At 45.1% G+C, this 27,399-nt stretch overlaps 3 protein-coding genes across 5 annotated transcripts; 2 read left to right on the top strand and 1 right to left on the bottom strand.

Annotated features, from left to right (window-relative positions):
* Positions 1 to 1,858: 1,858 nt before the first annotated feature.
* On the top strand, positions 1,859 to 4,519 carry LOC117758751 (photoreceptor outer segment membrane glycoprotein 2-like). The gene is made up of 3 exons (XM_034580699.1): positions 1,859 to 2,541; positions 3,817 to 4,063; positions 4,265 to 4,519. The coding sequence occupies exons 1-3, from the start codon at positions 1,961 to 1,963 to the stop codon at positions 4,517 to 4,519; spliced, it is 1,083 nt and encodes a 360-aa protein (XP_034436590.1). The 5' UTR covers positions 1,859 to 1,960.
* Positions 4,520 to 7,894: 3,375 nt separating this feature from the next.
* Positions 7,895 to 15,589, top strand: LOC117758733 (creatine kinase B-type-like). Of its 3 annotated transcripts, XM_034580670.1 has the most exons (9): positions 7,951 to 7,978; positions 8,089 to 8,110; positions 9,895 to 10,105; positions 12,903 to 13,057; positions 13,423 to 13,555; positions 14,154 to 14,325; positions 14,553 to 14,714; positions 14,780 to 15,045; positions 15,215 to 15,589. In XM_034580670.1, exons 3-9 carry the CDS (start codon positions 9,913 to 9,915, stop codon positions 15,391 to 15,393), a joined length of 1,260 nt encoding a protein of 419 aa, XP_034436561.1. In that variant the 5' UTR covers positions 7,951 to 7,978; positions 8,089 to 8,110; positions 9,895 to 9,912; the 3' UTR covers positions 15,394 to 15,589. The 3 variants fall into 3 exon arrangements, with proteins under 3 accessions (XP_034436562.1, XP_034436561.1, XP_034436560.1); XM_034580671.1 differs by having other exon boundaries at positions 7,895 to 8,110; positions 14,553 to 14,676; positions 14,856 to 15,045; XM_034580669.1 differs by having other exon boundaries at positions 7,973 to 8,110.
* Positions 15,590 to 18,374: 2,785 nt separating this feature from the next.
* Positions 18,375 to 25,500, bottom strand: LOC117758736 (tumor necrosis factor alpha-induced protein 2-like; the record flags this gene model as incomplete). The annotated part of the gene is made up of 11 exons (XM_034580673.1): positions 18,375 to 18,687; positions 19,382 to 19,506; positions 19,594 to 19,743; positions 22,303 to 22,428; positions 22,497 to 22,623; positions 22,703 to 22,795; positions 22,866 to 22,960; positions 23,731 to 23,853; positions 24,022 to 24,136; positions 24,545 to 24,756; positions 25,021 to 25,500. Coding segments are annotated over 11 exons (1,830 nt in total), but the record flags the coding sequence as incomplete, so codon positions are not given.
* Between the last annotated feature and the right edge of the window lie 1,899 nt (positions 25,501 to 27,399).

Here is a 27,399-nt window from a genome sequence, read left to right as displayed (position 1 = left end):
GGAATGTGGAACACGGAGGGCCCGCCTTCCTGGGCCGGAAACGTTCCGGCTAGATGACGTCATGTTGTGATTGGCAGGAGCCGAGAGCAACAGGTCCCGCCCCCGCAGTGATGTCATTGCGAACGCTTTAAAAACGTGTTGATTTGTTTTTGTTTGAGAATCAACAACAATTAACATAAACACTGTTTATTTTCTCAGACTCTTATTGTGGAAGAGTTTGTTTATTTGGGGTTTGTTTATTTTGACAGAACATAAACACAAAGATAAACACAAAAACGATTAAAAACTGAAATTTATACAAACAATAAAATTATAAAAAATAAATAAATAAATAAAAACAATACAAACTGAGGACTGTGTCAGTCACGTATCTGATGGTCACCTAGTGGACACACATTAGAACTACACCTCCTGATGTGTGAGGTTCTGACGTCACTGATTTACACTCTGAATTTGGCTCTGGATACAAACAACGTCCTGTTCTATATAAACAACTTCCTGTTCTACGTTTATAAACATTTTCCCGTTCCATGATTGTAAAGAACTTCTTGTTCCAAGTTTATAAACAATGTCCTGTCCTACGATTATAAAAGACTTCCCGTCCACATCCTTGTAAGGTTCACATACATCACAAAGTTGTTTGACGCTTTGACTTTACTCTTTTTATCGACTCGTCATCGTCACATTTGAAGAATCTAAATTTCAGCAACAGCAGGAACATCAAAGACTCTGGTTCCCCATTAGGAACAAAGAACCAGAGGTGGAACTTTCTGAAGAACAGTTGATGAGACTGGAGTCCGGTTCGTTGGCTCTGAGACGCCACGTTCCAATCTGATCTCTGCTGTTTCCAGCGGGTCGTTAGACTCGGTTCCATCATGTTCTCCTGGACGGTTCTCTTGTGTCTGATCTGCAGGATCCAGTGTGGTCCAGCTGGTGAATGGGGGGTTGGAGATTATTTACAAGGCTGATTAGCTGTAAGGAGATTAAAGTGCAGGACAGTAAGTTACAGGCACCTGAAAACTCCTCTTCTCTGCCCCAATATCTGCTGCACGGCTCAAACTGTCAGTAGCCGCCGGACGACAGGAGGTCGGAGCAACGACGGACGAGCAGATGGAGTGACGCGTCCTGAAGTCCTGAAGGTAATGTCCTGTGGATTTAAGTGAAAGCTGATTCGACGAGTGGCTCTAATGTTGGACGTTCAGTGATTCTTTTGACTCGTATATTTGATTGAATCTGACGACTCTAAACTCAGCGTGAACTGAGCACGCTCACAAACCACAGTCTGTGTTGTGGCCTGTTCAATTGTGACTGGACACAAGTTTCGGAGTGAACTGTCTGAGGCGTTGTCGATTGTTCAGTAAATTATGTGTGAAGCTTTGACCTTCTTCCTTCTCCGCAGCCATGAGACTAACCCTAACCTACAGTCAACGTCCTAAAATACCCCATTAAGCTCCTTACGATGCCGCGCAGAGCTGTCAGCGGTCTTCACCCAGAGGTCCACACTGACCCTGACCTCTGACCTCCGAGCCTCCTACACCCCTGTGGACTGGATGTGAGGACTTCACCTCGACGGGACAACGGATCTACGGGTCACTGACAGAATCCTGAGGTTACAGACACAAGCACCAGAACCGAACCTTTAAACTCCGCTCATGTTGTGATGCATCTTTATTTTCATCATCTTCATCATAACAACACATCACTCAAATGTGAGAGATGAACAACCAACTTATGTTTATGGAATGCTGGGATGTTGACGTCTGAAAAATACCTCACTTGTCTCCACAGACAGATAGAGGTCGTATAGAAAATATGTTTTTCTTAGGATTTTACATCTTTGACACCATAGATTTCTTATGCAGCACCTAGTGCTTGTAAGTGGAGCTGCACCTTAAGGCACTCAGTTTTTCACAATGATTGTGAGCACTTGGACGTGATAAAATAAAAGCAGAGGACTGACATGGCTGTCGGTAAAGTGACCTTCACCAAGGTGGAGAGAGAGAAGCTAGCCGAGGTCCTCTGGCTGCTCAACTGGATCTCTGTGGTGACGGGGGTCATCCTCTTTGGCCTCGGCTTATTCCTCAAAATTGAGATTCAGAAATGGCAAGAAGTGATGTCAGAGCACGGGATCCTCTACGTGCCACATATGCTGATCACCACAGGCCTGGCGGCCGGCTGCATCAACTTCCTTGGGGGGAAGATTTGCCTGGACTGCGCCGACACCAACAAGTTCCTGCGCTGGAAGCTGGTGATGATGCCGTACGTCATCTGCACTTTCTTCTTCACCTCCTGCGTCCTGGCAGGGGCGCTCATGTGCTACAGCATTCGTGGTCAGCTGGAGGAGTCTCTGTTCCTAGGCTTAAGGAACGCCATGCGGTACTATAAGGACACGGACACGCCTGGCCGCTGCTACCTGAAGAGGACTCTGGACCTGCTGCAGATCCAGTTCCACTGCTGCGGGAACACCGGGTACCGGGACTGGTTCCAGGTCCAGTGGATCAGCAACCGGTACCTGGACATGAGTAGCAGAGCTGTGGAAGAGTAAGTAGATTCACCAGAGTCTGTTCAGATCCGTTCAGGATTTGAGAGGATGTTTGATCTACTTGATCCTCTGGATTCTTGCAGATTCATTCTCTAGAGGATCCTAGTGGATCCTTTTTAAGACGAGGAGAGACCTCTAGGCAACTATTTCAATCTACTCGATCCTATTGGATCAAAGTGGATTTTTATGGTTCTAGTAGATTCTAATGAGTTTTAAGTGACGAGTCTCAATAGAGTAAAGATCAAACTAGATTCGTAGACAGATGAGGGTAACTCCCAGACCTCATAGGTGCATCAACACAAACATCTGATTGGTTGTTTGTCCTTCAGTTGTCAAACTGCACAACCCTCTTAGTTTTAACAGATCATCTGAAATTATTTCAGGTCCATTCTAATGTATCTTCAAACCTCACGTCCACCAGTCCAACATCTAGATTCAGGAAAATCCATTAGAATAAAACTTAGTTATATTCTACTGTGTAACAGCAGCCTCTCCTGGACTACAAAGGAATCTAGTGGAAAGCAGCTTCTTATTAGTTTTACAAGCTGTTTTCAGACATGAACTCAAGAAACTGTCCTGAAACTCTTGTCTGTATGTCACAAAGTATGTGTGTATGTCTTGTATGTCAGGAACATGTAAAGGAACATGTCAGGAACACGTCAGGAGCATGTGAGGAACATGTGAGGAACATGTGAGGAACATGTGAGGAACGTGTCAGGAACACGTCAGGAACATGTCAGGAACACGTCAGGAACATGCCCAGACTTTAGTGCAGCTCTAAAAAACGCTTAAGTGTAAAACTCCTCTTGATCCATGTAGACCTGTAGTTTATGTGATATTCTTTAACAGCTGAAGAAGCTTGTTGACATGAATTCATACAGATGTTGGCTGGCTTTACCGGCTGCTTCTGATTGGTGGATTCTCTTCTTCTTTGAATCATTGTTAGTTGTATCTCATGAAGGTGTGACAACAGAAACTTTGTTTAAAGGATCTTCAGATTTATTTTCAACAGTTGACTGACGACATCGCTGCATTTCATCAACTCGTGATTCATGGCGACATTTTTCTATCATTAGATACTAAACAATATTCTCAGATTGAGGCCATGGGATAAATAGGTTTAACTAATCAGATCACATCAGGGTTGAGTGACAGATTTTAAACAGACTGTGGATCTAGAGATCACTTCATTTTGTTTAAATGTCTTGTTGTCACTTGGATGCAGTTGCTGTAGTCATAGTTACTGTTGCTAACGGCTTCCTCCTGCTCCTCAGCCGTCTGAGGAGTAACGTGGAGGGGAAGTACCTGATGGACAGCGTCCCCTTTAGCTGCTGCAGCACCTTCTCCCCTCGACCCTGCATCCAGCAGCAAGTCAGCAACAGCTCGGCCCATTTCAACTACGACCTGCAGAGCCAGCAGCGGAACCTGTGGAGGAGAGGCTGCCGACAGGCGCTGCTCGACCATTACACGGGCATCATGCAGTCCATTGGCCTCACCGTCCTCCTCATCTGGTTATTTGAGGTACTGCAGCAGCACCGTCAGCTCATACATTTAGGTCAAAGGCCAACAACAGTCGGTCTCTTCTCTGAGAGTTTGGCACAAAGACAGAAGGTAGATCCAGGAGGAAACGTCAGACTCTGTGCCCCCTGCAGACATTAAGATGTTACCACATGTGCAGTTGTTCAATTTTAAATGTAATCTCTCACTTTTCTTCTTCACCAGCTGGTGGTTCTGACCGGAGTGCGTTACCTGCAGACGGCCATGGAGAACGTCCTGCAGCTGGGTGATCCTGATTCAGAGTCGGATGGTTGGATTCTGGAGAACAGCCTCGCAGAAACAGCTCGGTCCAACTTCAACATCATCAAGAACCTGGGGAAGTGTTACCAGGCCGACGACGACCCGAATATCAATGTCCCGACTGCTGCTGTCGACCAGGAAGTGCCATCGCAGCACATGCAGATCCCGACGACCAGCTGACCCCTACCAGGGGTCACCGAATGTCGAGTTCAAAACCTCTGACTCAACAGTGATTCATCATCAGTAACAAAACAGTTTTTCTGACATTTTCAATTTAAAAAGAAAAACAGGAAACAAAACAACCTTAAAATCCAACAACAAAGAAATCCTCTTTTCTGCGCTGTGATTGGGTCGTTACACAGCTGGACTGTGACATCACTCACCAGAGAACTGATGGTTTCCAGCAGGGAGCTGCTGGTCCTTTGTACGGTGGCCTTAACAGGACAATTCCAGAAATATGAACTGACCAAAGCAAGAATGATTTTTTATTGTGAGGACGTCAATGAGAATATTTCTGTAACTTATTAATAAGGTGTCACACCTACACATTAAAATGTCAAACTGATGGTGGCCCTAGACGAAATTCACCAAAGTGTTTGCGATTCATCCTGAGGGGACCATGATGATGACATCACAAGTAAAAACAGTTTAATTTCTTCTCTCTGTAAAAACTCGAGGCCTTTGTCCGTTTTTTCCATCTCCATTGTTTCTTTGGTTCCGACACTGTAAATGCTTTTATCTCAAAACTTCTAACAGAAGAACCGCTTCTTCTTCTTCTTCTTCTTCTTCTTCTTCTTCTTCTTCTTCTTCTTCTTGTTTATTCGGTTTATTGGCAGGTGGCCAACGTCAAGGTCCTTCTTACAGATCATAGAACATAGAACATAGCACGCAGAACACAGAACACAGATCATAAAACATAGAGCACAGAACACAGATCATAGCTAAATCTGGTGAAACTGTTTGATGACGACAGAATTTCTGTTTATGAATCTTCATTAAATAAACAACCTGTTTTAATTGTGTGTGTTTACATATATAACATTGTTAATGTTTTATTTCCTCAAATGTTTCACATGTTAACACAGAAAACGTGATTGTACGGATCTTGACCAGAGGATCAGAGTCACTGTCTGTCTCACCTGTCTCAGGTTGTTTTCTGTCCATCTTTTAATCCCCTAGATTGTTTGTCTCCTCTGGTGGTTGGTTAAAGAACTGCAACTTCACCAGCAGCCAATCAGAGATAGGTTGACGGCTGCCATGGTGACAGCCACGTGATGCCCCCGTTGACCCCTCCTCCCTCCCTCACTCCTCTTTTGTCTCTCTCCTTTACTTTTTTACTTCTTTCATTACTTTTCTTCATTTCCTGTCTTCCTGCTCTTTCTTTCTGTCTTTCTCTTGTCTCCTTCTTTTCTTTTCCTTATCTCCATCATCCAATCTTTTCCTCCCTGACCTCTCTCTCCGTCCTCCTCTCTTTTCTCATGAATTGTTTCTTTCCTCCCTGGTTTACTTTCTCTTGTTTCTCATCCCTCTTTTCTTCACATTCTTATGTTTTCTGTCCTTCTCTATTCGTCCTTCCCTCCTTCCTTCCTGTCCTTTATCACTCATTGTTTCCTCACACTGTTAATTCAGGCACTTGTAGTGACGTCACAGAGGTGGGGGCGGGGCCTGATGTGGATCAATAATCTTGTTGGTTGCCATGGTGATGGGAATTAAACTAATTTGTTTCTGAATGACTGAGGTCACCTCTTCATGTCCCACAATGCACCTGGAGTCAGTGACAGGCTGTTACATAACAGAGAGAGAGAGAGAGAGAGAGAGAACGGCCCAGCCAATCACAGCCCATCATGTCAAACATGAGGAAATGATGTCACGCACACGCACACGCACACACACACACACACACACACATACACACACACACACACACACACATACACACACACACACACACACAAACGCACACACACACACACACACACACACACACACACACACACACACACACACACACACACTCTGCATGCAAACACTGACATTAAACTGCAGCTTAAAGGAGCAGTTCACAGTTTTAACCAACAGAGGTCATGGTGTGTGTGTGTGTGTGTGTGTGTGTGTGTGTGTGTGTATGTGTGTGTGTGTGTGTGTGTGTGTGTGTGTGTATGTGTGTGTGTGTGTGTGTGTGTGTGTGTGTGTGTGTGTGTCTGTGTGTGTGTGTGTGTGTGTGTGTGTGTGTGTGTGTGTGTGTCTGTGTGTGTGTGTGTGTGTGTGTGTGTGTGTGTCTATCTATAGTTATGAGGTCAATTTTGGTTCAATACCATTATAGTTAGGACATTTTGTCTGGTCCTCAAAAATTCAATGGGCTGTTTGAGGATTAAGACTTGTTAGGGTCAGGGTTAGTTTAGGGTAAGAGGTTAGGAAATGCATTATGTCAATCAGTGTCCTCACAACTATATCATCTGTCCTCCCTGACACCTTCTGTCCTCCCTCATCTCCTTGTGTCCTCCCTCACACCTTCTGTCCTCTCCCACACCTTCTGTCTTCCCTCATCTCCTTCTGTCCTCTCTCACACCTTCTGTCCTCTCCCACACCTTCTGTCTTCCCTCATCTCCTTCTGTCCTCTCTCACACCTTCTGTCCTCCCTCATCTCCTTGTGTCCTCTCTCACACCTTCTGTCCTCTCCCACACCTTCTGTCTTCCCTCATCTCCTTCTGTCCTCTCTCACACCTTCTGTCCTCCCTCATCTCCTTGTGTCCTCCCTCATACCTTCTGTCCTCTCTCCTCTCCTTCTGTCCTCCCTCATCTCCTTGTGTCCTCCCTCTTTCTGTCTTTCTGTCTTTCTTTCTTTCGTCCTGCTGCTGGTTGCCCGGTAACTTGTGCTGGGAGACTTTGTCTTTATTCGAACACACAAAACTTTATTTAACATGCAGCTCTACGATGCAGACACTGAAGAACCTAACACAAGGTTCCTGTTTCATACGTGACTATAACTGTAACTGTAACTAAAACAGTAACTGTAACTGTAGCTGTAACTGTACCTATAACTATAACTATAACTATAACAGTAACTATAACTATAACTATAACTGTAACTATAACTGTAACTATAACTGTAACTTTAACTGTAGCTGTAACTGTACCTATAACTATAACAGTAACTATAACTATAACTGTAACTGTAACTGTAGCTGTAACTGTACCTATAATTATAATTATAACTATAACTATAACAGTAACTATAACTGTAACTATAACTGTAACTTTAACTGTAACTGTAGCTGTAACTGTACCTATAACTATAACTATAACTATAACAGTAACTATAACTATAACTATAACTATAACAGTAACTGCAACTGTAACAGTAACTATAAATGTAACTATAACTATAACACTTACTGCACCTATACCAGTAACTATAACTGTAACTGTAACTAAAATTGTAACTATAAATGTAACTGTAACTCCATCATCAGTACCTGTGTCAGCAGAGAGAGGATGAGACATCAAGTGACTCACTGACCAATGGAATGAATGGACTGAAAATAGGAGCCAATCAGGATCGGGGGGCGGGTATAAAAGGCTGAGAGACGCTTTAATCCGCAACAACAGCATCAGGACCTGATCAGAACCGCATCAGACCCGCACCAGGACCGCATCAGGACCGCATCAGACCCGCATCAGACCCGCATCAGGACCGCATCAGATCCGCATCAGGACCGCATCAGATCCGCATCAGGACCGCATCAGATCCGCATCAGACTGAACCTTGAGGTAGGACCACCTTGAAACTGACCAATCACAGCCCTGATCATCAACCATCGATACATCATCAGAAAGGGGGGTTAAAGGAACAAAGGAGCAGACAGACAGACAGACAGAGAGAGAGAGACAGGTTCCATGCAGATACCGGCTGCTATCTGCAGGCTACTGCCTGTCTCTCTCTCTGTCTGTCTGTCTGTCTGTCTGTCTGTCTGTCTGTCTGTCTCTCTGTCTGTCTGTCTGTCTGTCTCTCTGTCTGTCTGTCTGTCTGTCTGTCTCTCTCTCTCTCTCTGTCTGTCTGTCTGTCTGTCTGTCTGTCTGTCTCTCCCCCTGTCTGTCTCCCGGTCTCTCTCAATGTCTCTCCCCCTGTCTGTCTCCCGGTCTCTCTCCCTGTCTCTCCCCCTGTCTCTCTCACTGTCTCTCCCCCTGTCTGTCTCCCGGTCTCTCTCAATGTCTCTCCCCCTGTCTCTCTCCCTGTCTCTCTCCCTGTCTCTCTCCCTGTCTGTCTCCCTGTCCTGCAGATGTGTCGCAGTCAGATTCTGCGGTGAACGTGTCTGTGACGTAACATGTTGTGCTCCCTTAAATCAATCCACCTTAAATCCAGTCAGGTGCGATGAGGACAAACAGAGGATTTGATTGGCTGATTAATGACCCGCGTCACGGACACGTCCACTGACCGGACCCGGTTCATCCCGGTCTGCGGCTGACGTCACTGAAGCATCCGGTTAAAAACACAAGTACATTTACTGCGGCACTTGTTTGAGAAACCCACAGTGACGTCACAGATGGTTCACCTCCATGTCTCTGATGTCTGTTGAACAATAAATAATATATAATCAATCTAAACATCAATAAATGCAAACATCAGTCTATAATCAATATTTAAAACATCAATCTATAACTAATATTGTAAACATTAATATATAATCAATAAATGTAACCATTAACCCATAATCTATATATTATACCTTTTCACACCTATTTTTACTTTATACATGTTCACACCTCCAGAGCTGCAGGATTCAGACAACTGCTATAATTATTGTTGTTTTTGTGGTTGTTGTTCTTATATGAATTGTTGCTACTATCATTAATAAAATCTTTATATCTATAATTATCCCTCTTATTCTTCTCAGAGCTGAAACATGATGATTACACAGTTGTTCCTGGTCTCACTCTGGTTTCATTGAATTGAATCTTACTTTATACATGTTTACATCTGTTCTTACTTTATACATGTTTACACCTGTTCTTACTTTATACATGTTTACACCTGTTTATACTTTATACATGTTTACATCTGTTCTTACTTTATACATGTTTACATCTGTTCTTACTTTATACATGTTTACATCTGTTCTTACTTTATACATGTTTACATCTGTTTTTACTTTATACATGTTCATACCTGTTTATACTTTATACATGTTTACATCTGTTCTTACTTTATACATGTTTACACCTGTTCTTACTTTATACATGTTTACATCTGTTTTTACTTTATACATGTTTACATCTGTTCTTACTTTATACATGTTCATACCTGTTTATACTTTATACATGTTTACATCTGTTCTTACTTTATACATGTTTACACCTGTTCTTACTTTATACATGTTTACATCTGTTTTTACTTTATACATGTTTACACCTGTTCTTACTTTATACATGTTTACATCTGTTTTTACTTTATACATGTTTACATCTGTTCTTACTTTATACATGTTCATACCTGTTTATACTTTATACATGTTTACATCTGTTTTTACTTTATACCTGTTCACACCTGTTTTCAGGTCAGCCCAGGCGTCATCATGCCTTTCGGTAACACCCACAACACGCTGAAGATGAACTACTCTGCCGAGCAGGAGTACCCCGACCTCAGCCAGCACAATAACTACATGGCCAAGGTGCTCACACCTGAAATGTACGCCAACCTGAGGGACAAGGAGACGCCCAGTGGATTCACCCTGGACGATGTAATCCAGACTGGCATCGACAATCCAGGTAACGTCTCTAAACCAAATCACATCCAGATATAAATCCCTGCAGCTACTCCATATCCCACCTCAAACCAACACAGGTCACTCCTCAGACCAGCGGCCTCATTTAGAACCGTTACATCTCTGAGACTCCATTTTGTGCGTTCTTCTCACGCTAACATTGGGATTTATAAAAACAAACTTGACGGGAGAATATGAGCACTTGTACGTTAAATCTGACTCATGCATACGAACATTTTGGAGAAAAATGATGCAGACTTGAGGAGGTGAACTGAAGCAGATTATTGATCAACTTCATCATTAACATTAAAACCAACAAAGTTATTTGTGCTCATGCGACAAAACTGTTCCACACAAAACTTTAATTGAAAAATACTGTATATAGAACAATTTAAAGTAAATAACAGTTGCAGAATCGAGTGATTAATAGTTTTTAATAATATCTTTTATAGCACTGCACCTGTATCACGACTGTACTTTTTATATACTGTGTGTGTGTGTGTGTGTGTGTGTGTGTGTGTGTGTGTGTGAGTAAAATCTCTGCAGTGAACGTGATTTATATAAAATACTTATATAAAATAAATAAACTGTGTTCACCTTCTATTACTAAACAATGTCCCAGAGTGGAGGTTAGGATCCAGTGATGTGTGAAGTAATCTGATTACTCTAAATATATAAGTACTGTGTGATGGAAGCACTGACCCTGATGGAGGAGAACGTGATAGAAGGATGAGGAGGAAACGAATGTTTAGTGACTGTGATGGTTTCCTGTCCCATGAAGATGACTCATCATATCGATTCTATAGATCTGTGATCTTTGTGTTGAACTGAGTCCAGTATCACAGTATCACAGTATCACAGTATCACATTATCACAGTATCACATTATCACAGTATCACAGTATCACAGTATCACATTATCACAGTATCACAGTATCACAGTATCACATTATCACAGTATCACAGTATCACATTATCACAGTATCACAGTATTACAGTATTATAGTATTACAGTATTACAGTATCACAGTACTACAGTATGACAGTATCACAGTATGACAGTATTAGAGTATTAGAGTATTACAGTATCACAGTATTAGAGTATGACAGTATCACCGTATTAGAGTATTACAGTATCACAGTATGACAGTATCACAGTATTAGAGTATGACAGTATGACAGTATTACAGTATCACAGTATGACAGTATCACAGTATTAGAGTATTACAGTATCACAGTATTAGAGTATGACAGTATCACAGTATTAGAGTATCACAGTATTAGAGTATGACAGTATTAGAGTATGACAGTATCACAGTATTAGAGTATTACAGTATCACAGTATTAGAGTATGACAGTATCACAGTATTAGAGTATTACAGTATCACAGTATGACAGTATTACAGTATGACAGTATCACAGTATTAGAGTATTACAGTATCACAGTATGACAGTATTACAGTATGACAGTATCACAGTATTAGAGTATGACAGTATCACAGTATTAGAGTATTACAGTATCACAGTATTAGAGTATGACAGTATCACAGTATTAGAGTATTACAGTATCACAGTATTAGAGTATTACAGTATCACAGTATTATAGTATGACAGTATCACAGTATTAGAGTATTACAGTATCACAATATGACAGTATCACAGTATTAGAGTATGACAGTATCACAGTATGACAGTATGACAGTATCACAGTATTAGAGTATGACAGTATCACAGTATTAGAGTATTACAGTATCACAGTATTAGAGTATGACAGTATCACAGTATTAGAGTATTACAGTATCACAGTATTATAGTATGACAGTATCACAGTATTATAGTATGACAGTATCACAGTATTAGAGTATTACAGTATCACAATATGACAGTATGACAGTATCACAGTATTAGAGTATGACAGTATTACAGTATGACAGTATTACAGTATTACACAGACCGACCCGACAGAACCGAACCCTCTCAGTACAAACACAGGTTCTCACCACTCTGGTTCATTAGCTGACAGGTCTGTGGGTGATTTACACTGTATAATATCTACTTTTCTATGTAGAGCCTCTTTTAATCATTTAAAACTATAATTATTTACATTTTATAGATTCATCACAGTTGTCTCTGAATTAATAATCCTGCAGTTAAATTAAAATAAGTTCAGGAGATAAAACATGTTCCTTCACATTCTGATGATGAGAAACTTTATTTCATCTTTAAAACACTTAGTTATTTCTGTCCTGATTTTGAGATGTTACGTAAGTGAAAGAAGGCGGTCCTCGCAATTTGGTTTAAATAAGAATCAAAGCAGAAATTAGGATCAAAGATGACTCATGACTATGTTCCCTCATAGTTGATGCACTTATTGTAAGTCGCTTTGGATAAAAGCATCAGCTCAATGAAATGTAATGTATTAGAACCTCTGTTTTATCTGAGTTTAATCAGAGAAAATTACAGGTCATCCAGGTTTCCTCCCTCGGACCCGGTAACTCTGCACTAAGAAGGAACCTACTTGTGATGTCTATTCTGGGTTGAGCTGCTACTTAATAATAAACTCTTTAATTGGATCGACTCGTTAGATCTGGTTAATTTCTGCTTTTTAATTCCCCCACAGGAAGGGAGGGAGGGGGAATGTTTATTTCCAATCACCTGATCCAGCCTCCACATCAAATCCAACTTAACTTAGTTAGCAGCATCTGTTCTAAACATTTTAACACAACGAGTATAAGTACTTTAGTCACGAGTCCTGAAGGTGGTTATGGGCCGGAACTGATTGGCCATTTTGTGTCCCTGCAGGTCACCCGTTCATCATGACTGTAGGATGCGTCGCTGGAGACGAGGAGACGTACGAGGTGTTCCAAGAACTGATGGATCCAGTGATTGAAGACCGCCACGGAGGATACAAGCCATCAGACATACACAAGACGGACTTGAACTTTGAAAACCTGCAGGTGAATAGACCAGGTTCACATCCACAGACCAGGTCCACGTCCACAGACCAGGTTCACATTCAGAGTCTGGTCTGTGGTTCAACAGCAGCTCTTTGGTTTGGGTCTGGTAAAGATGGAGGTTCAGGTGCAGTGCAGAAAAAGGTTTTCTGTATTAAACCAGACCAGGATAAGGCAGCGTCTGAACAGAACATGTTACTGACATGTTTGTGAATTGTATGTCAAGGTGATTTTTTTTTGGGGATCACATAGCTGAGGAACTGACGTTCATGGTCCCGTCAGGATGAACTGTGGGAACTGATCCTAGTATCTCAGTCTGGTTTCCTTTCAACCACCTGACTCCGACTCTGGTCTTCTGTACGTTTCAGGGTGGAGATGATCTGGATCCAAACTACGTCCTGAGCTCTCGGGTTCGTACCGGACGGAGTATTCGCGGCTTCTGCCTGCCGCCTCACTGCAGCCGTGGAGAGCGACGGGCCATCGAAAACCTGTCCATCGAAAGTATGAGACGCAGCTTTAGTTTAGTTTATTTCTGCTGCAGTCACATGATCTGTGTGCATTCAGGGATACTGATGATTCAGGTGTTTCTGTTGCTGTTTCCTCACTGAGGCAGGGGAGAACAAACTCAGATTTCCCATAATGTCTCAGTAAGGCTCAGTGAGCAGCAGACCTCCATTTTGTAAGTGTGAGCTGTGTTTTCCTGCTCAGAGACTGGACTAAACGAGACTGGATTGACCTTCCCTGTGTCTGACCTCTGACCCTCGGTGTGCTCCTCATTTTCAAATCCAGGGAAAGGCTCCTCCCACCCACGACCTGACTATTACCTTTGACAACTCCGTGTTAGCCCCCCCCCCCCAGACTGCTAGGAACATGGGTGTGACACTCGACAGTCAACTCCCTCACTGCAACAACACGTTCCTGTAGATTCATATATATAAATTTAGTAGCACTTACATATCACACTTTGTAGTTTGTCTTTCTTGAAGCAAATTGTACTGACTTGATTCTTGTTGTTCTGGGTTTGTTCCCTCATGGTTGATGCACTTATTGTGAGTCGCTTTGGATAAAAACACATTACATGAAATGTAATGTGCTGCAGGTCTGGATATCCTGGACGGGGAGTTAAAGGGGAAGTACTATGCCCTGAAGAACATGACAGAGGAGGAACAGCAGCAGCTGATCGATGACCACTTCCTGTTCGATAAGCCTGTCTCCCCGCTGCTGCTGGCATCCGGAATGGCCCGTGACTGGCCCGACGGCCGCGGCATCTGGTCAGTGAACACACCACGAACTCTGACCTCAGAGTCCGAACACTGAGATCTGTGATCAAACCAGTCTGATCATGTGACACTGACCAATTTCTTTGTTTTTGTCAAGAACAGGAGACAGTAAAAATGTTTCAGACACTAAGCGACATCCACATCAAACGTGCTGTTGACATGTTGTTGACGTGTTGTTGACGGACTTCCTGTTCCCGCCCTCTGACGTTCACCTGCAGGCACAATGACAACAAGACCTTCCTGGTTTGGGTGAACGAGGAGGATCACCTGCGCGTCATCAGCATGCAGAAAGGCGGGAACATGAGGGAGGTGTTCACCCGCTTCTGCACCGGACTCACCAAGGTCAGTCCAACTGTCTCCCCTGTCTTCACGTCCCTGCGGTCTCACTTCTGTTCTCACCTGTCGCACCCCTGGTCTAACTAGTCTCATCCCCATCTGTCCTCACGTCTCTCCTCTGTTCTCACCTGTCTCTCCCTCCGCTCTGTAACACCTGTCTTACCAGTGCTCTCTCTATCTGGCAGATCGAGGGCTTGTTTAAGGAGCGAGGTCACGAGTTCATGTGGAACGAGCACCTGGGCTACGTCCTGACCTGTCCGTCAAACCTGGGGACGGGACTAAGAGCCGGCGTCCACGTCAAACTGCCGAACCTCAGCAAGAGCGACAAGTTCGGAGAAATCCTGACGAGACTGAGGCTTCAGAAGAGAGGGACAGGTACGCACACAGACAGGTACACATAGACAGGTACACGCGGACAGATGGGTACACAGACGGAGAGACAGGTACAGACACACAGAGAGACGGGTACAGACAGACAGGTGTAAAATGTCCTGTCTAACAAATGAAAGTGCCCCTGTGACATCACTTCCTGTCTGTGTCTCAGGTGGAGTGGACACAGCGGCGGTGGGCGGAGTCTTTGACATCTCCAACGCGGACCGTCTGGGTTTCTCGGAGGTGGAGCTTGTTCAGATGGTGGTGGATGGCGTCAACCTGCTGGTGGACATGGAGAAAAGTCTGGAGGCCGGAGACACCATCGACGACATGATCCCTGAGCAGAAGTGAACTGTGTCACCGCCACTTCCTCAGCCCTCACTCCCCCTCCTCACCCCCTCACTGTAACCAATCAGAGAGCGTCCTGCAGGACATGTAGCACTGCTCACTTAGACTTCGTCTTCCAACATGTGAAGGATTTTCTATGTGTCTCCAACTGTTGGACTCGTAACACCTGAATATCTAATAAAGTATCTGTGTCCCTGAACGCACCGTGAGCTCAGCATTGTCCTTCAGCACGGGGGGGGGGACATCATCACTTTGTTCATTGACATGTTTTCATTCATTAATAAACATGTGATGTTGTGTGTTTTTAGGACTATGGGAGGAACAACACATTTTTAGACAATAACCAATTTAGAGAAAACATTGTGTTGTCGGGAAGATACATTGATGATGTCATTTTGTTCTTTTCCGGCTCAGAAATAGAGCTTCTACATTTCCATGCTTATATAAACAGCTTAAATGAGAATCTTAAAATGAGTTTGGAATATGACCCACAAGTCATTAACTTTTTAGACCTACAGATTTCAAAGGATGACCAAGGTTATCTGCTCACCTCCATCTTTAGAAAAGCCACTGACCGAAACACTGTATTAGGACAGTGGTTCATTAAAAATATCCAATTTGGACAAATTCAGAGACTAAGACGCATATGTGACTCTGATTAAGATTTCCATATTCAATCAATGGAAATGCAGCAGCGCTTCAGAGAAAGAGGGTATCAACCCCAGATTCTCACCCAGGCTCACAACAGAGCTCTGTCACTTGAGAGAAGGAAATTGCTCAGTCCCAAATTAAAGGAAGAGCAAACCCACAAACCTTACTTTGTTACATAATATAGCAAAGAAGCTGTACAGATCAAACATATCATAAAGAAAAATTGGGACATCATTGAGAGAGATCATTCCTTACGCGAGGTATTCACTGAACCCCCAGGGGTCAGTTTCAGAGGAGCAACAACCATCAAGGACAAACTGGTCAGAAGTCACCGTCCTGCTCCCCAATCGGACACCTGGCGTCGCCGACCCAAGGGTCTGTCCCAAACGCCTGCTGTGGTAATTGCAATTATTGTGACAATATGGTGAAAACAGACACTTTTAGACATGCATTTACCAACAAAATCTATCCATCACCAGTTTAATGAATTGTAATACCACCCATGTTGTGTAACGACTTGAATGTACATGTGGTTGTTTCTATGTAGGCCTCACTAAAAGGAGCCTGAGGGACAGAGTGGCCGAGCATAGGTATGCCATCCGTACAGGGAATCTGAATTATCCTATAGCCAAACCCTACATAGAAGCCCAGCATGGAAATGATAAAACTTTAAGAGTGTTAGTCATTGAAGTAATCACCTCTGATGCCAGGGCCGGGGACAAAATCAAACGCCTTAAACAAAGAGAGGCATGCTGGATCCATGTCCTTAAAGGCACCAGTTACCATGGTCTCAATGAGGACTTGGACTTCTCATCCTTCTTATAATAGATCAGAGTCATCAGTTGATCATTCTGTGGGGTTTTTCAAATATTCTCAAATTCGTTCCCTCATTGTAGATATTTATATCACTTGAGTACATTTCTAGTATTGTTTGATATAATGTTTAACTAAGGAGAAAATGGTGATGTTTGTTATTTATTGTGGATTCTGCCCTCATCTCTCTCCTTTTTGCACCATCCTTAACAGCAATGGTGTTCATGATGGCAAGCAGGGGACTCCCTCCATTGAGGAGCTGAGGAGAGGAGGAGAGATGTGATGAATCCGATCAGTCAGTTAATGTAATCCGATTACACCTGCTCTGGTCTGTGCCTTGCTCACTGAACCTCCTCTGTTTGGAGGAGGTGGAGCGCTGGAAGGCGAGGTGAGCAGGAGACGCTGCTGGACGATAAACGCTCACTCTCCTCCACCTCAACACCAAACACACGTCTGTTACCGCTGCTGGTCCATGTCGGCACACACCTGCTGTTACCATGGTAACCTCGGACCTCAACAGCCCTGCGTCCCAGCAACAGGTCAGATCTTCTCTCTAGAGGAACTCATCCCCACCATCACGTCTGAAACACATGATGATTGACAGTAAGGAGGAGTTCACACTTTTCATCATTAATCAATAATAACAATAATTTTTTAGAAAAAATAGATGAAAAGGTCATCAAGAATGAATGTGTAGCTTCATGTTATATATAAACTGTCAGGATCACAGTGTGTATATATTTATAAACACACGCACAAACACGTATATACATGCATACATATATAAACATACCGATCCTCCTGTGGTCAGTGACGTCCGGCTGTGGCTCAGTAAAAGGTTTCAGCTCGTCTTCATCAGAACCAGCGTTGGGTTAGTTAGAGTTAGTTGGAGTTAGTTACATGTGTCTGCCTGTATTTCATTTTCACTTTGAGAAGGGATATTCGTTTTATGTTGCAGTAAACAGCGTTGACCACCAGGTGGCAGCAGAGTTACAGAAAATCATTGATTATTGATTTCTCTGATCTGATGTTTTTCTGCAGGCTGAGCTGAACATCATCACGTGAAAATCAACTAATTTCTCATGTTAATCAAACATAATGAGGAAGTGGAGACGTGTCGTCCATCTTTATTCACTCTATGTTACTGCTACATGTCGTCACATGTTCTGTCGGAGAACTTCTTCCACTGCAGTGATGATTCTGCACAAACTATATCTGTAACTTAGCTCGACTAGTTTCATGAAAAATGTCACGAACCACAACTTGGTGAAACCATTTCCTGTGACGCTTTTTATTTGAATTAGAATAAACTGGATTGATCACACAGCAGAGAACACAACAGCTACAGTTCGAACAGAAGAACAGGGGACCCAGGACAGAGCCCTGAGGAACACCACATGTGAGATGAGGAACCAGGTTCCATCTGACTTGCACAAGCCATCTTTGACTCTTCAAATGAGCAAAATGTCTGTTCAGCTGTCTATCCTTCAACATGGCCGCCTGTAACCACAGGAAACTACTTTTAAAACAAAATGTCTACATTTATTAACTTGATAAAGCAGCAACACTGGAACACAAAGGGACAAATAAAAGAAACAATAAAAACAGTTTGTTGATTACGATAACATGCTAACAGGCTCAGTTCAGCTCTACAGTCGGATCTGATTGATCTTATTATTGATCCATTTGACTTTGACCTTGGAGAAGAATGGAGGGCTGTGACTGGTGGAGACATCGAGGAGGCGGTTCTCCTCCAGGTTCCGCCGGATGGAGCGAACATCCGCAGCTGATAGGCCGGTTTTCAGAGACAGCAGCGCTGACACGTGAGCGTCACTGAGGAGAAACGACACAGAGGAGTGATCATAAAAACATGAAAAGTATTGATGATCACACTGACTCACTTTAACCAACAGGTGAACACGTCATGTGACTCACACGTGATTTACAGGTATGATTACATGAAGCAGCTGAGTCACTTTTTAGTTCAGGGAACAGAAGTGAGACAAGTGAAGAAGATCTCAGGTGACCTGACTCCTCTCAGTATCACCGCAGACACCTGAGCCCACCTGGACACACCTGCCGTCTCCCACGGCAACCAGGTTTTTCTCACACAGCAGATCCAGGTCACATTGTTCATGAAAACACACGACGACGACAGAACATTAAACCAATGACACACAGAGAGAAAGGGAAATGAGTTCAAAGTATGTTAATTCTGTAAAAAACATGATAAGACCTGACAGAGTCACACCTACACGGAACTAACATGTTAAATAACGTCTCTCGACCTAAAGGTGAATGTTCAAGTTGGTCAAATATTAAAACGAGACACGAGAGGACGAAGCTTTTTAATTTATTTACAAACATTAAACCATGAATATGAACATATGAACATGTACATCTACATATGTTCACACACATAAACATGTATATGACGTATGGAAACCTGAACGTCTCTGATTGGCTGAGCAGGAACGTCTGCACCTCGTCACCTGTTGGTTCAGGTGAGAGAACGTCGAGTGTGTACCTGAGGTCGGGGAACGTTCTAGCCAGACTGACCAGCTCCAGCTGAACGTTTCCTGGATCCTGCAGACGGAGAACCTCCGCAATGCGACAGAGAACGTCGCCGAGCCACAAGGGGGCGCTGCAGCCCTGGCGACACAAACAAACTGTCGTCAGGAAACACGCACAGTACTCGAGTAAAAATACTTAGTTACATTGCACCACGGAGCAACTCACCCCATCTTTGAAGAAGTCGTTGATCTTCTGAGCGTCTTCTTTCATCCGCTGGGCTCCGCCCACCTGTTGCTCTCTTTTCTTCATCTTGGTCTTCATCATCCTCTTCACGTACTGAAGAACCACTTCCTGGTGGACGACGGTCAGCAGAGACTACAGGTACAGACAGGCGAGACACAGAGAGGTGAGACAGACAGGTGAGACAGACAGGTGAGACAGACAGGTGAGACACAGACAGGTGAGACAGACAGGTGAGACAGACAGGCGAGACACAGAGAGGTGAGACAGACAGGTGAGACAGACAGGTGAGACAGACAGGTGAGACACAGACAGGTGAGACAGACAGGTGAGACAGACAGGTGAGACACAGACAGGTGAGACACAGACAGGTGAGACAGACAGGTGAGACACAGACAGGTGAGACAGACAGGTGAGACAGACAGGTGAGACACAGAGAGGTGAGACAGACAGGTGAGACAGACAGGTGAGACAGACAGGTGAGACACAGACAGGTGAGACAGACAGGTGAGACAGACAGGTGAGACACAGACAGGTGAGAAAGACAGGCAAGACACAGACAGGTGAGACACAGACAGGTGAGACACAGACAGGTGAGACACAGACAAGTGAGACAGACAGGTGAGACAGACAAGTGAGACAGACAGGCGAGACACAGAGAGGTGAGACAGACAGGTGAGACAGACAGGTGAGACACAGACAGGTGAGACACAGACAGGTGAGACAGACAGGTGAGACAGACAGGTGAGACACAGACAGGTGAGACAGACAGGTGAGACAGACAGGTGAGACACAGACAGGTGAGACACAGAGAGGTGAGAAAGACAGGCAAGACACAGACAGGTGAGACACAGACAGGTGAGACAGACAGGCAAGACACAGACAGGTGAGACAGACAGGTGAGACAGACAGGTGAGACACAGACAGGTGAGACACAGACAGGTGAGACAGACAGGTGAGACAGACAGGCGAGACACAGAGAGGTGAGACAGACAGGTGAGACAGACAGGTGAGACACAGACAGGTGAGACACAGACAGGTGAGACAGACAGGTGAGACAGACAGGTGAGACAGACAGGTGAGACACAGACAGGTGAGACACAGACAGGTGAGACAGACAGGTGAGACACAGAGAGGTGAGACAGACAGGTGAGACAGACAGGTGAGACACAGACAGGTGAGACACAGACAGGTGAGACAGACAGGTGAGACAGACAGGTGAGACACAGACAGGTGAGACACAGAGAGGTGAGAAAGACAGGCAAGACACAGACAGGTGAGACAGACAGGTGAGACACAGACAGGTGAGACACAGACAAGTGAGACAGACAGGCGAGACACAGAGAGGTGAGACAGACAGGTGAGACAGACAGGTGAGACACAGACAGGTGAGACACAGACAGGTGAGACAGACAGGTGAGACAGACAGGCGAGACACAGAGAGGTGAGACAGACAGGTGAGACAGACAGGTGAGACACAGACAGGTGAGACACAGACAGGTGAGACAGACAGGTGAGACAGACAGGTGAGACACAGACAGGTGAGACACAGAGAGGTGAGAAAGACAGGCAAGACACAGACAGGTGAGACAGACAGGTGAGACACAGACAGGTGAGACACAGACAAGTGAGACAGACAGGCGAGACACAGAGAGGTGAGACAGACAGGTGAGACAGACAGGTGAGACACAGACAGGTGAGACACAGACAGGTGAGACAGACAGGTGAGACAGACAGGCGAGACACAGAGAGGTGAGACAGACAGGTGAGACACAGACAGGTGAGACAGACAGGTGAGACAGACAGGTGAGACAGACAGGTGAGACACAGACAGGTGAGACACAGAGAGGTGAGAAAGACAGGCAAGACACAGACAGGTGAGACACAGACAAGTGAGACAGACAGGCGAGACACAGAGAGGTGAGACAGACCGGTGAGACCGACAGGTGAGACACAGACAGGTGAGACACAGAGAGGTGAGAAAGACAGGCAAGACACAGACAAGTGAGACAGACAGGTGAGACAGACAGGTGAGACACAGACAGGTGAGACAGACAGGTGAGACACAGACAGGTGAGACACAGACAGGTGAGACAGACAGGTGAGACAGACAGGTGAGACACAGACAGGTGAGACAAACAGGTGAGACACAGACAGGTGAGACACAGAGAGGTGAGAAAGACAGGCAAGACACAGACAGGTGAGACAGACAGGTGAGACACAGACAGGTGAGACACAGACAAGTGAGACAGACAGGCGAGACACAGAGAGGTGAGACAGACAGGTGAGACAGACAGGTGAGACACAGACAGGTGAGACACAGACAGGTGAGACAGACAGGTGAGACAGACAGGCGAGACACAGAGAGGTGAGACAGACAGGTGAGACAGACAGGTGAGACACAGACAGGTGAGACAGACAGGTGAGACAGACAGGTGAGACACAGACAGGTGAGACACAGAGAGGTGAGAAAGACAGGCAAGACACAGACAGGTGAGACACAGACAAGTGAGACAGACAGGCGAGACACAGAGAGGTGAGACAGACCGGTGAGACAGACAGGTGAGACACAGACAGGTGAGATACAGAGAGGTGAGAAAGACAGGCAAGACACAGACAAGTGAGACACAGACAGGTGAGACAGACAGGTGAGACAGACAGGTGAGACACAGACAGGTGAGCACACTGTCTCACCTCTCTGCACGTTGCGTTCAGGTCAGTCAGGGCCATCAGCTGCCGGCTCAGAGAGCTCAGCAAAGAGTCGACAACAGGAAGTTCCCCGTCCAACCACACAGACGTCCACAGGTGACTGTAACACACCTGAACACACACATACACACTGTGTACCTGGTTCTTGCAGTATAGTCAGTACAGGAAGTATTTTGTACCTTCAGCAGCATGCGAATGGGACAGGTAAAATACCTGTACCCACAATCCCTCAGGGCAGACAGAGTGTCCAGACAGCGACGTTGCTGCTGCCCAGTCAGACTTCCTGTCGGATCTGTGATGTATTTCCTGAGGAAAGTCAGAATCAGCCAATCAGCTGCAGAGAAACAGGTCAGGAGTCGTGCAGGGATCGAGCAGGTGATCTCACCTGAACTGCTGCTCACAGACCAGGTGAGCTTTGACCACTGAGTCCATGTTACCTTGGTTTCTCCTCACAAACTCCTTCATGCTCGTCTCATAGCTGGAACACATGTTATTTCATGAATTTACACATCAACTGCCCCACCCACTGCTGTGTGTGTGTGGTCTACCTGTGGAGGAAACTCTCCAGGTGAGCTGTGATCCTCTGAATCCTGCTCTGGTCTCTGATCACATGATGGAACTCAGTCACTGAGCTGTTGATCACCTGGAAACACAAACACCTGAACAGACGTACTGCAGTCCAGGTCAAATCCAGGTACACCTGCCGAACACCTGTTTAAATACACACCTGGATTCCAGGTGTTTCATACAAGTCTTCTACTCATGACATATGCACTGTCTCTTATCTGTCTCTCACCTGTCTCTCACCTGTCCCTCACCTGTCTCTCACCTGTATGACATCAGCAGCCAGTGGACTGAAGTAGTAGGTGTCGATGATCTCCGGTGTGTCTCACCTGTCTCTCACCTGTCTCTCACCTGTCCCTCACCTGTCCCTCACCTGTCTCTCACCTGTATGACATCAGCAGCCAGTGGACTGAAGTAGTAGGTGTCGATGATCTCCGGTGTGTCTCACCTGTCCCTCACCTGTCCCTCACCTGTCTCTCACCTGTATGACATCAGCAGCCAGTGGACTGAAGTAGTAGGTGTCGATGATCTCCGGTGTGTCTCACCTGTCTCTCACCTGTCTCTCACCTGTCCCTCACCTGTCCCTCACCTGTCTCTCACCTGTATGACATCAGCAGCCAGTGGACTGAAGTAGTAGGTGTCGATGATCTCCGGTGTGTCTCACCTGTCTCTCACCTGTCCCTCACCTGTCCCTCACCTGTCTCTCACCTGTCTCTCACCTGTCTCTCACCTGTCCCTCACCTGTCTCTCACCTGTATGACATCAGCAGCCAGTGGACTGAAGTAGTAGGTGTCGATGATCTCCGGTGTGTCTCACCTGTCCCTCACCTGTCCCTCACCTGTCTCTCACCTGTATGACATCAGCAGCCAGTGGACTGAAGTAGTAGGTGTCGATGATCTCCGGTGTGTCTCCGCTCCACCAGCTGTCCTCTTCTATCTTTAAGGCTGTTCTCAGCCACAGCTTCACTTGGTCCTGAAGAACGAAACGTTCAAACACACGACTGATTCTGGTTCGGAAAAACCTTCTGAGCTCTTTCACTCACTTTCTGTTTTCAGGCTGTTGATGGACACAACATATATTTGACATTTGATCGTTCACTTGGCTTCATTTTAAAGAGCGTGGGTGCCGGCTGGTCTTCACCTCTTTGTGGCTCAGGTACTGTTCCTCCAGCGGCTCCAGGTGGTCCTGCCGCAGCAGAGAACCCAGACAGGCCGTCTTTATCTGTCCATCCAGGTCCTCGTGTTTCAGAACTGTTCTGAGGTGGAAACACACTGAAATAAAAGAACGGCTTCACACCTCCACCTACTCTGATACTTGTGATGATTCTCTCAAACTGTGCTGATCAATAACTCTGATCTGATCAATGAGTCAATTCAGTTTCATGGAAATTTTAATTAGAAAAAACCTAATGAACCCATAATCACCTGAGGAAAAAATAACAGTAAAAGACTGAGCGAGAAGATGAAACAAGAGGTTCAATCATCCTGTCTGCAGCGACATGAAGGTGTGTTCATGACGACTCGACACCACATCCTCACAGCTCTTCACTGTGCACAAATGTCACGTTTTTTAACATATCGATCATTTATTTTTTAATATAAACCTTGGTAAATGTTATTAGTCCTGGTTTAGGTTGAGGATCTATGGTTTCATACTGACTCACTGTGGGTAGCAGTCATTGACCCAGAGCAGCAGGTAGCTGCAGTCGTCTATTCCCAGAGCAGAAGCAGCGAGTTCAGTGAGTCGAGCAGAGAACCTCTGATGGTAGAATCCAGCATAGATGTTCAAGATGTCCATGTGTGGAGGGTAACAATCCTTCACCGTCCTCGCCACCGTCAGCAGGTCGTCCTTCACACGTTTCCCCATACGACAAACCTGAAGACAATAGTTGGAGGCTGAGTTACAAATTTCTGAGTTGACGTCTAAAATGTAGAAAACACTTGAAACAAAAATTAAACTCCTCGTTTAGTTTTTTAGTTTTGTCACTAATTTTGTAAACATATTTTTGGAACTGTTGTTTTCAGAGACAACTCGATGTTTAAAGATTAAGGCGAAAATAAAATATCATCGATGTTTGACTCTTGACATGTCCCTGATGCGTCCCGTTGTGTCTCAGACTCGTTGTCATTGACGACTCACCTGCCTTTTCATGGGTGAGGACAGGCTGTGGGTTCCACTCAACTCGTCCTCTGCAGCCTGCGTCAGTCTGGACGCCACCATGTTCTGCAGCAGAGTGTTGTGAGTTCTGACACAATTAAGAGGACGCCACACTGGGAGTCTGTCGTGAGGACGACATGTCCAGCGCTGGTCCTGCGCCTCCTGCTGCTGGATGGAAGCCACGGCACTCCTCAGGACATCCAGCTGTCCTGAGGACGAGGACGAGGGGAAGGTATTGTGGATGGCCATCCATATTTTCAGCTTCAGAGCTTCGAATTCTCTCAGCAGCTGGTCCTCGTCCTCAGAGGAAGAGTTGAAGAGCAGCTCCTCCTGGATGATCAGCCTCCTGCTGATCTCCTCCAGCTCCTGATCCTCCTGCACCTCACGGTCCAACTCATCCTCTGCACAAGACAAACCAGGGGCCTGTTGTACGAGTTCAACATATCCAGGATATCTTTCAGTTATTCAGCTGAACTTCACCTAACAGTCACAGTCAGGCTAAGTGGTCACATGACGCTGGTTATCAACTCCTTAAGTTACAGTAACTCAGGTTTTCCTCCTATTTCTCAATGAGTATCAAACTGGACATCGAGTTGGTGACCTCGTATAAGTACCTGGGTGTTCACCTGAACAATAAACTGGACTGGACTGATCATGCCAGTGCCCTGGCCAGAGCAGACTGAGGTCTTTTGGACTACAGGGGGCGCTCCTGAAGACTTTTTATGACTGTGGTGGCATCTGCCGTCTTATTTGGAGTAGTTTGCTGGGGCAGCAGCATTTCAACTGCTGACAGGAAGAGACTGGACAGGTGAGGTGAGGACATCCCAGCTCGGTCCGGGGATGTTTGACTCAGTGGAGGTGGTGGGACAGAGGACAACCAGGCCCCCCCCCCTGCAGGACACCGTGTGTCAGTGTCTGAAGGTGTCGCAGGTCGTTCCTTCCTGCAGCAGTAAGACTGTACAAGCAGCTCTGCTCCCAGTAAGACTCCATGCACCCCCACTATGGACTGAACTTTAACTCTCTTAACGGGGAAATATTCACTTTGCTATATTCATCTAACTGTGCAATATCAACAGTTCATGTGCAATTCATTCACTGTAAATATTCTCTCACATGATTACTGTCTTTACACTGTATATACTAGTTTTGTATGTTTCTATATTTATATATATTTGTTATATTCCTTACACTTAAGTACTGCATGTTACTTTGTACTGGCTGCTGTAATCCTGCAAATTTCCCCACTGATGGATAATAAATCTTATCTTATCTTAAGTATTTTAACAAATTGAAAATGTGACGAGCAGACACAGTTCTACCTTAATATTTCTAATAATGCATGTAATGGAAAATTCCACTGATCAATGTCTTATTACTGTTTTGACTGTTTTCTGTGCACTTAGCTGATACAGCATCAATGTCTTCCACCTCCTGTCGACCTTTATTTGTGTAACTGTAACAGTGATGCCAGACAGCAGACGGTTCCTGTCTGCTGTCTGTTCTGTATCCCATTCATCACATTGTATAAAAACCCTCCTTTTTAACTTCTCGTGGTTTCACTCTGAGCCATGTTGCTGTGTAACCCTCTGCAGAGCTAATCATTAAACCTCGAAGACAACTCCGGTCTGAGAAACTCTTTATTTCAAATCTCATGATAAGTTTCCACGACATGCACTAAGAGGGTTCCTTGTTCAGTTTACAGCTTTAGTTAATATCCAGACAACATTGGTATTGTACACTGAGATATCCTGAACTGAATCGATATTTGAACAAATGTAATGAAACAGTCAGGAAAAGGTATAAGCGTTGGTCTGGAGCTTCTTCAATCCACATGTTCTTCAAACTAAAGATCATGTGTAGAGATGGAGACACGTTACTGAACCCAGAAGAGGAACAAATCAATAAAGAAATCACATGAGAACCAGTTTAAAAAATAAAAGCTTCTGTCTCTCACCTCTCATCTCTGAGTCGTTTGGTTCTGTGACCAAGAAGCTGGAAGGGGCGGAGTCACGTGACCTGGCTCCACCTGCCTAATCTCCCCCCCTCCCCCCACCACCACCACCACCAAACACCTCTGCTGCCCCCTGCTGGACCGGATAAAACCCCTCATCATCAGGAACAGAACCCAGATCATTCAAAATCTCCAGTAGGTTAAACACGGACCAGGACCAGGACCAGCACCAGGACCAGGACCAGGACCAGCACCAGGACCAGCACCAGGACCAGGACCAGGACCAGCACCAGGACCAGCACCAGCACCAGGACCAGGACCAGGACCAGGACCAGCACCAGGACCAGCACCAGGACCAGGACCAGGACCAGGACCAGCACCAGCACCAGGACCAGGACCAGGACCAGCAC

This window comes from Hippoglossus hippoglossus, chromosome 24, assembly GCF_009819705.1.
Source record: "Hippoglossus hippoglossus isolate fHipHip1 chromosome 24, fHipHip1.pri, whole genome shotgun sequence".
Lineage (NCBI taxonomy): Eukaryota > Metazoa > Chordata > Actinopteri > Pleuronectiformes > Pleuronectidae > Hippoglossus > Hippoglossus hippoglossus.
Note: the sequence above shows the minus strand (reverse complement) of the source record. Positions and strands in the feature narration are given on the sequence as shown.

Coding starts and splice junctions, on each gene's coding strand:
- LOC117758751 (XM_034580699.1), top strand. CDS start 1,961: ATGGCTGTCGGTAAAGTGACCTTCACCAAGGTGGAGAGAGAGAAGCTA. Junction 2,542..3,816: donor AGTAGCAGAGCTGTGGAAGA/GTAAGTAGATTC, acceptor CCTGCTCCTCAG/CCGTCTGAGGAGTAACGTGG. Junction 4,064..4,264: donor TCCTCATCTGGTTATTTGAG/GTACTGCAGCAG, acceptor CTTCTTCACCAG/CTGGTGGTTCTGACCGGAGT.
- LOC117758733 (XM_034580670.1), top strand. CDS start 9,913: ATGCCTTTCGGTAACACCCACAACACGCTGAAGATGAACTACTCTGCC. Junction 13,058..13,422: donor TGAACTTTGAAAACCTGCAG/GTGAATAGACCA, acceptor TGTACGTTTCAG/GGTGGAGATGATCTGGATCC. Junction 15,046..15,214: donor GCTTCAGAAGAGAGGGACAG/GTACGCACACAG, acceptor TCTGTGTCTCAG/GTGGAGTGGACACAGCGGCG.